Source organism: Alligator sinensis, unplaced genomic scaffold (genome assembly GCF_000455745.1).
Source record: "Alligator sinensis unplaced genomic scaffold, ASM45574v1 scaffold395_1, whole genome shotgun sequence".
NCBI lineage: Eukaryota > Metazoa > Chordata > Crocodylia > Alligatoridae > Alligator > Alligator sinensis.
In genome coordinates, this window is record NW_005842232.1 from 1,262,757 (window position 1) to 1,272,554 (window position 9,798).

The following is a 9,798-nucleotide window of genomic DNA, read 5'->3' on the forward strand; positions in this document are numbered from 1 at the left end:
CCCCCCCCCCCCCCCCACCCCCAGGCTGGCTGCTGCAGCAGCAGCATAAAAACCACTGGCTCCCACTGGGGAGCCATCATTATATTTTCAGTAAGTTTTTTTTTGTGGTTTTTTTTTTTTTCCTTTTCTGGCAGTTATGAAGATTCTCTTTAAAAACACAAATTCCACTTTTTCCATGGCAAACATTTCTAGGATCCCTGGTGATAAGCTGCTCAAACCAATATTCATGTCATGATATTTATAATGTTTATTGATGTCTTTTTGCTCTATGAATATAGTTCATATTATACCAGTTGCCACAAAAGCATGTGCCCATGTTCTTTAACAGTGGAGACTAGTGAAAAAATCAGTTCTCAAATTTATATTTGAGTTTTGCAAAATCTGTGAAAACAGGACAATTGATTGCTCCATTATTTTCAAATGTCATATTTACGTGTTTGAAATGCTTGAAAACATTCAAAGTATTTATGCTCTTTGAGAATATGGAAGTTCTGTTTTTAAACTGAAAAAAATGTTCACAGCTTCTCAAGGAGTAGTACCAGGAATCATAAGTGCTGTGGTCGTGGCAGTAGTTGGAGCAGTGTCTAGCTTCATTGCATACCAAAAGAAGAAACTCTGTTTCAAATCAAGTGGTAAGTGTTGTTTTCTGTGAATTTGTTGTAGCTTTCAGACAAGAATGTAGAAGTGAATTGAATACAGTGGATAGTTTTAATGGCCCAGTGTACTGGTAATATAAGTTATGTGAGGCTAAGATTTGTCTATCCAAGAGTTTGTTGCCCAAAAGTAGACCCTTGAAGGAAAGAGAAATGGTTTAAAGTCAGAAAAAAAATGTTTTAAAGTCATAAACTGTACTTTTCCAAACATTTCTAAAAAAAATTTCTCGGCCCAAAGAGTCACTGTAAGACAGTTCAAACACTTTAAAATAGTAGTTTTGAAGGGATAAAGGGTGAGCATCAGTCTGTTGTGTAAAGGAAGCTGTCTTGCAACTCTTTCTGGGAAATCTCTGCTATGGCATTATTGCATCATTTACCAAGGCCATGATACTCTACTGTGTTAATAACATAGGTGGTCATTTTAAGGTGTTTGTCTTCTTCCTGCTGTTTCCTAGTTCCTGCTTGCCCTTTCCTCCTAAACAAAGGATAGGAAGGCCCAGGCACAAGAAAAATCATGTAGTACAAAATGTTAAAAACTATTTGTAAGGACAGAAGTGCTATCACTTGGTCATGCATACCGTGAACTCTTGGCAACTAGTATGCAAGAGAAAATTTGCTAGAGTCCTGTCACTTTGATACCTAGGCAATATAAAGAGAGTGAAGTTGTCTTCTCATTGGCCAAGCCATCTCTTAGTTGCTTTGAACCAAAGCATCTCTAGCTTCTCTCAGATTAGCTTTTGTATCTGCTCTGATCCAATTTTGGGGGAAATGGAAGAAATACAAATGCCTTACCATATTTGTGTTTTGTATCACAGGCGATCAAGAGAATGTTAACATGGAGAGTCATCAAGGAGCTCAAGCAGAACCACCTGGTAAGATGAAGGATCTGGAGAGCTGAACAGACTTTTAGTAGGGATTAAAGTGAAAGTGAAATAGCATCAAAGCAACTAATCTATGAGAGGCTTTTTTTGTACTGTCTTTTTTGTAATCAAATGTATTTAACTGCATGATAACCAAGTAATTCTGAAATAAAACAAGGTTTAAGATTCAATAACCCAGTACATTTGGTAAGTGGTGAAATCAAAAGAAATGTAATAGCTCTGCTGTCTGCCTTTTTTTCTTCCCCTTTTTGGTAGTTGGAGGAAATATTAAAGGAAATATGAAGGGGGCAAGGTTTCACTCTGTTAAGAAAATACTAAGCATGGGATAGAATAATTGCATGCATAAATACAGACTGGAGAATGATTAGCTAGGTTGCAGTACTGCAGAGATTGAGTTAGGGATTTTGGTGGACCATAAACTGAATATGAGCTGATAGTGTGCTCTTGCAGTAAAGAAAGCTGATGGGGGGGGGGGTGCTTGTTGTATTACAATATAATACAGGGTTACCTGCAAATCAAGGGAAGTGATTCTTCTACTCTATTTGGCACTAGTGAGGCCTGAACTGGAGTACTGTGTTCAGTTTTGGGCCTTATACTTCAATAAAGATTTGGACAGATTGGAAAGAGTTCAGTGGAGAGTGGCAAAAATGATTAGAAGCTTGGGAAGCATGACTTGTGAGGAAAAGCTGAAAGAACTAGGTTATTTAGGGTGCCAATACAGGTTACCTTTACAACATGGCTGCCCCGTGTCAGAACCTCAGGTAAGGGGGAAGGGCAGGAGGGACCTGGGGAAAAGCAGCCCCTCGCTCACACCGTGGCCAGCGCCCTGCGCTGCAGCCGCTCGCAGCCCTCCTGGGGCTGCCTGTGCCTGCTCAGGATAGCCCCGCGTGGGCTGTGAGTGGCTGCAGCAGGGAGTGCCAGCCAGCGGGCGGGGGAGGGGCCACTTTTCCCACCCCCGTGCTCAGCTTTTCCCTGGGTTCCTTCCCAGTGCAGAGGAAAGTGGCCCCTCCCCCGACCGCTGGCTGGCACTCCCTGCTGCAGCCACTCACAGCCCACGCGGGGCTATCCTGAGCAGGCACAGGCAGCCCCACATGGGCTGTGAGCAGCTGCAGCGTGGGGCGCCAGGCACGGCGCAGGCAAGGGGCCACTTTTCCCCCCTCCGCACTCAGTGCCACACTGTAACCCGACCCCACTGCCAGCCTGGGCCCTGTGCCGGTTCTGGGCTCACTCATTGGGGCTGTGTGTGGTGATGGCAGCTGCGGCCCCCCACACTTGCTGCCCTGGGCAGGGTTTGCCACTGTTGCCTGTGGGCTGCCCAGCACATGAGCTCTGGGCAGGCAACAGCAGCCAACACTGCCTGGTGTGGCAAGTGGTGGGGCTGCAGCTGCTGCCGCCACCAGGCAAGCCCAGAGCCGGGCCAGCTTCCCCCTCTCCCTGCTGGTGCAGCCCAGCCTGGCTCCACAGACCCCTGCCAGCCTATGCCATGCTTTGGGCCCCACTGGTGCTGGCCCTGGGACATTGGTCCCAAGACATTGGTCCCAAGATGGTGACCAGGGGACGGGGCACCTCTTAAGGGGCAGGGCTACCCATGCGACCCTCGACAGCCTGCCAGAACTGGGTAAGCGGCCCTCCGTCCAAAATAATTGCCCGCCCCAGGTTAAAGTATAATGCCTTCTCAGATCTGCACAACTGTGACTTGCCTCTAAAGGCCTAGCAAGCATGGGTGTGGACAGGAGCCGGGACTTTGTTCCCCCTCTGGAGTGGGAGAGGAGGGAGGAGAGTGGCAGGCAGATAAACCATCCTGAGGGCCTTGATTTCCCTCAGTCTGCAGCTAGCTGGAGCCAGTGGAAGAAGAAAAGTCTTTGAAATAAAAACTGCTTGAAGTGAACAGGTAGAGAAATAAAGAGAGAGAAGTTTGGAAAAAAGAAATATATATTACACATACATACATAGCTATATTATTATATAGATATAATGTATATTAGATATAATGTATATTATATCTATATCTAGCTATATATCTCTGTATATAATTACCTTTTTTCATTCCTTTTTCTTTACTTCTGTCTCCTACCCGTTCACTTCAAACTTTTTTTTCACCAAGGCTTTTCCCCTCCCACCCACAGCTTCAGCTGGCTGACTATGTTTACATATATGTAAAAGGATCAAACTCTTGTATGTGTTTCACTGAATTGAAACTGTGTTGGGGTGGGGGTTAGGTTAGCACTCAGAACAGAGCAGAGCTGAGACCCAGCATGCTCACTAAATGCACTTACTTCAGCATGGGTCCAGTTTGCAGCCAGCCTGGTGGATTCTGTTCTCTGGCTCATTCTCTTCATGCAGGTAAGTAGTAGGATTGCTGTTGCTGTTTGCAAAGGGGAGATAGAGCAAGTAACAAACTGGTGAGCTGCATGTGGGTGCTCAGAGTCATCCAAGTTTGCTGAGCTCCTCCCCTCTGGAGCTGGAGGGAGTACTGGCTTTGGGCCGCACCACTCTCTGGGGCAGTAGAGTTTAGGAAGGTTGAAAGTTTGCCCATGGAGCAAAGGAGTGGGAATGGCGCATCCTGAGATGCTGGAGGAATGAAAATAGAGCCTTTTATCTCCCCAGAGCAAACTAACAATACCCTGGAATGACCTGGGTAAAATGAATCAAAGATAACCCTAATTTGAATTGGTATAACTTAAAAATGTTTAGAGGGTACTTAGCACAGGTTAACACTCTTTAATGGGTGAATGATTTTCTTTTAATTACCTTTTTACCGTGGTTTAAAGGTAAACTGTAACTCCACTTTTAGGTGGGAAAATTTGACAACATTCTCACAGGCAAGTTAAGGAAGTATGGGTTGGATAAATGGAGTGGTAGCTGAAGAGAAAACTGGCTAGATCATTGGGCTCAGAGGGTAGTAGTCAATGGCTTGATGTCTAGGTGGCAGCCAGTATCAAGTGGAGTGCCCCAGGGGTTAGTCCTGGGACCAGTTTTGTTCATATCTTCATCAGTGACCTGGAAGATGGCATAGAGTAGCCCTCAGCAAGTTTGCAGATGACACCATGCTGGAGGGAGTAGTAGATACATTGGAGAGTAGGGTTAGGATTCAGAGAGACCTAGACAAATTGGAGGATTGGACCAAAAGAAATCTCATGAGGTTCAATAAGGACAACTGCAAAGTGCTGCACTTAGGACAGAACAATCCCATGCACTGGTACAAGCTGGGGACTGACTGACTAGGCAGCAGCTCTGCAGAAAAGGACCTGGGGGTTACACTGGACAGTAAGCTGAATCTGAGCCAACAGTGTGGTGGTGTTGCCAGTAAGGCTAATGGCATACTGGGATGCATTGGTGGGATTGTTGCCAGCGGATCAAGGGAAGTGTTTATTCCCCTCTATTCAGCATTGGTGAGGCCACATCTGGAGTTCAGAACAAGAAGTATGGTCCCAAGTTGCAGCGAGGGAATTTTAAGTTAGATATTAGGAAAACCTTTCTCACGAGGAGAGTAGTAAGACACTGGAACAGGTTACCCAGTGGTTGTGGAATCTCCATCCCTGGAGGTTTTTAAGACCTGACTAGACAAAGCCTTGGCTGGGATGATCTAGTTAGGGATGGTCCTGTGGACTAGATGACCTTCAACCCTAATTTTCTATTTGATGATGCAGTTTCAGATACCTAACAGGTGATTATGTAGAGAGAGGACTAGAAGTAATGGTCTTAAACTGCAGCAGAGGAAATTTAGGTTGGAGATCTGGAGGAACTTTATGACTATGAGAGTGGTCAAGTATTGGAACAGGTTACTAGAGAACCTGTGGAATCTCTATTCTTCAAAATTTTCAAGAGAAGGTTGGACAGATAGGTAGCTTGGATGGTATAGTCAGGGATGAACTTGCCTTAAGCAGGGGGTGGGACTAGACCATAGTTTCTCAACCTGTGGTACGCGTACCCCAGGGGGTACGTGTACCACAGGCAGAGGGTACGCAGTACCCCAACACTCTCTCTCTCTCGCCCTCTTTTCCTCTCAAAACTATGGCAAAAAATTTGGTGCACCAAATATTGCACTGCGCTTTACATTCCCCAGTAATAATTTGGCATGCACTGGGTTCAGCCCTCCTAGCTTTGGCCTACATCACCTCTAGCCCAGGTACATACTTGAGTTGTGCACCCCTGGTGTAAAAGGTGGCAACCATATCCACACCAGGTCAGACATCTGTCATATCACGGCCATATATACACAGCCCTTCCAGCATATGGCACACATTAGTCTGTAAATATAAAATCCCCTGGAAAATTGAGTGTTGGGGTACTTAATAAAATTTTCAGAAGTTAGGGTATACTTGCTACTTAAAAGGTTGAGAAACATTGGACTAGATGATCTTGTGAGGTCCCTTCCAGTCTTACTTTTCTATAAATCTATGTTTGTGTGTGCACGTGTGTGTGTGTGTGTGTGTGTATAGATATGTCTATAGATATACAGATATGTAGATATTGGTTATTATAATAGAAATTGTGAACCTAAGGGATGCAGAACTGCTGTCTTGAGTGGAAGGAAGTGAATACAGGAGCATCATTTGCTAGAGTGTATGTATTATGGTTCCAACTTGGGAGCCTGACTGAAATCTTAGTTATGCTCTCTAACATTAGAGAAAAATATTTCTTAAGTACTGGCACCAATAAAATGTTAGCAGTCACTGGAAAGAGATAGAATTGCATAAGAGCCAGCTGGAGGCAGGGTAGACTGGTCTGACTGGCATATTGTTGTTCAGGACAGAGAATCTTTTATAAAAAGGAAAAGGAAGCATCAAACAACAAACTTGCTTCTGGTCGCTAGGAGAGAGAGCTGATTATGAAGAGCTTTTAGTGCAGTGCAGACATGGATGCTTTAAAGTGTTTTGGCTACGGCAACTGCTGAGAACTTGCCCAGATAGGAAATCTGACTCCAGAAACCCTTGGACTTACTTAGATTGGAGAATTATTGAAGAGCTGTGGGAGGTAACTGGGGGAAGCAAAGTTGGTTTCTGTCCCTTTTACCCCCTCTGATTGGTCAGCGAAAGAATTAGTGCGGCAGATCCTGCCAGGTATTGATGCTTGTAGAGAATCTGAAGGCATGATATTTTTTTGGATTATTTTAAGAGCATTACGTAGCAATATAAATTAGGCATAACTCTGTGTCCTGCTGTGTACCTCATTTCAAAACTGGCATCAGAGTAGAACTAAGCCTCTTACTCTCCTTTACCCAGTCTTAAAGTTACATATCTTATAGCTCTAAAGAAGTTAAATTTCCCTAAAAGATTATTTTAAGGCCCTTCAAGACCTCCTTTTTTATTCCTGTGATGCATTATAAATCTAGCAAGCAGGTAACATTTCTGTCCTCAATTACTTTGTGGAAGCAAAGTGCAGAAAGTTCAGAATAAACTATTCCCATCTGTCTGACATAAATGGGCCTGTTCAAACAGTGCTGGAAAACTTGGATAACTATATGTTATGGGCAGAATAGATTAAACTTTAGCCAAATGTTTTCGACTCGCTTATGCTTTTTGTGTCACCTCTCGCAATTGCTTTATTTTTAAATAGGGTAAAACTAAATCCTGAATATACTTAAATATGACACTTTTCTTACAGATGCAAAAAAAAATGCATCCCAGTTTGCAGGCAGATGTAAGGCCAAACAGCAACCCAGTAGCCCTGTTTTTATACAAACCTTGTAACTGTATGTTTTGGCAATCACTGGGTTGCAAGGGAAGTTCTTAGTAGCTCTGTAGAACCTAACTGCAAAGGCAAATCAAGTAGCTAGTCATATCTTCTAATAATTGTGCCTCTAAGACATTTATTGGTGCAAAAATGCAGGCACCACTTTTCTGCTAAGCAGTTTTTTTCCTCTCAGGTCAAACATCAAGCAACCCGAATATTTCCAGCAATATAAAGTGTCCCTTTGTAAAAGAAGTATTGTTCTAAATGTTTAATTCCTGTGTATTTCCAGAATACTGATATTAGTGTGCGTGTCTCCTTTTTTTTTCAGTTCAGCGCACTCTTCTGAAGGAAGATGCAAGATAAAGTGAAGATCAAAAAAACTGGATAGAGAACCTTCATATCTTCCTGAAAAAAAACCCACATTGTAAACAGCAGGATTTGGAGTTGCAAAATTGCATGAAAAAAAGATGTTGTCCTGTTGACACATCTTTGGAAGAAAGAGAGACTATTTAAAATACCTGAGTGTATTTTCTTTGGTTAGCCTTGTGAAGTACGGTGTTGCCCACAGATATTTGGCCTTAATGACAGCTGAAATACTTTGTGCCTTTTTAAAATTCTGAGCTCTGCCTTTGTGATTGATTAGAGTTGTGTATCTTGGAAATGTTGTAGATATCTTTTACCTTATTTCACCAAAAGTCTGTTAATATATCATTGCTTTGAAACAATGCTACCATAGTGCCATATTTCTTAGCATCTTATACAAGCTGAATGTACCAATGAAGGTGGGCTCATGACTTTGCTTGAGAATGAAAATCTACTAAATATTACATCTTGTGGGCACCTGAATGCAAAGTATTGCGTAGGTAGATGGATTGTATGACATATATCATGATAGTCTTTGTGTACATGTGTGTGTATGGGGATGTTTTGACAATGATATTTTCCACGCACCTAAATGCTTCAGCAAGCAGAAAGGGAGATGTCTGTATTGGTCATCTCTGAGGCAGTAATGTTTCCTTTGTTGTCTGTCTGGTACAGATTTTTAGAAAATCCAAATTCATTTCAGCTCCTACAGATCCCTCCATCTCTTTTTGTTGTTTTACTTATCCCATAAAACTTAAGCAGAGCTGGTCAAAACAGGAAAATCCTGATTTGCAAATTGGAATAGTAATTTGGTTTCTCTTCTTGTGAAAATTATGACTGACTAGCATTTTCATTTATACTCATTGAAATCATGAACAGGTTATTAAATCATTTTTGTATTTGGAGGACTTGAGTCATTGTTGGAAGACAGAAACAATACCCTTACTTCAGTGATAACTACATAATCTGGATAAATAATAGTAACATTAACATAGCAATTAAAATTAGGATTTTAGAAACTACACTCTATGTTGTTCAACGAATCCTTCTAAATAGGACATTTGAAGAACTCAAATGAATTAATCAAGAACTTGGAAACAGAAACAAAATGCCAGAAGCTGATTCTGCCGTTTACAGCGTTTTGAGACTTCTGTGCTTATGAGCCCTCAAAAGCATTCCACCCGAGCACAGCCAACTTTTTCCGTGCTGTCTGTCAGAGTAATGGAGATTTGTAACTGTTGTTTGTTGCAAGAAACCTATAGGAGACTTTGATTCAAGTGAAACATCTGAATAAATATGTTTTACTTTTTGTGCAGTTTTCCAAAATACTGTGCCAGTAATACTGCATCAAGTACTATGTGACACTTTGAAATGCAGTACTTCATGCAGCAAACTGGTGAACCTGTTTTATATAATTTTTATCATTTGGAGTAGAACACATTTCTTTACTACTAAAACTCTGAAATATTAGGAGCCTAACCCATTTCAGAGACTTTCTTGTGCATACATGGTAGCAAGTTCGATACAGAGCTTTACATGAATCTAATGTTTTAATTATGGAAATCGGTGGGAAACTAGTTTTTCCCTATTTGCTTTTTAGATAAATGTAAAAAAATATTTTAAGTGCATCAACAATGGAAAATTACTATTATGTAGATGAGATTCTTAGCCTGTAAATCTTTAAGCCAATGAAATCACTTTGTTTACCTTCAGTAAACTTGTTTCATATTTGCATTGCCAAGTGTTAATCAAAATGAAAAATACCAGTAGCCATTTTTGGATTTTTTTTTTTTTTAAAGCTTCCAACTAATTAGTTTTGAATACTCCTTTAATTTTGCAATTTGTCAAAAAATGAGGTCATTTAAAAAGTCAGACTATCAACAATGTGACTTTTTAATAAACAAGTCAAAGTATTGAGTAAATGGACTCCTCCTTTCTCTTATTGTGTCTGGCTGTTCCAGGGGAGAGGGGGATGGAGAAAGGGAGGAACCAAAGTTTGGAGCAAGAGTGGAGATGAGCACTGTGGTTTGGAGAAGAGATCTTATCAATGCACAGATAACTGGATTTTATTTGTGCTGAATGTTTTCTTTCTTGGTAGTGTTAGACTGATCACAGTTGTAACTGTGATGGTCCAGAAATTATGTGAGAAGCAAAGATGTTTTGGAGGTAATCTTATTGAACCAACTGTATGTTTGGAATAAAGTCGGACAAGGTTTTGAATGCAA

General features: G+C 41.7%; 1 protein-coding gene across 1 annotated transcript in view; it reads left to right on the top strand.

Moving 5' to 3' along the window:
- The window catches only part of CD99 (CD99 molecule (Xg blood group)), a 50,981-nt gene extending 41,183 nt beyond the window's left edge, over nucleotides 1-9,798 (top strand). The window contains exons 10-12 of the mRNA XM_014521624.2: nucleotides 522-632; nucleotides 1,469-1,525; nucleotides 7,539-9,798. Of these exons, the coding sequence (XP_014377110.1) occupies nucleotides 522-632; nucleotides 1,469-1,525; nucleotides 7,539-7,573 (203 nt within the window). The 3' untranslated portion in view covers nucleotides 7,574-9,798. The remainder of the gene's footprint in view (nucleotides 1-521; nucleotides 633-1,468; nucleotides 1,526-7,538) is intronic.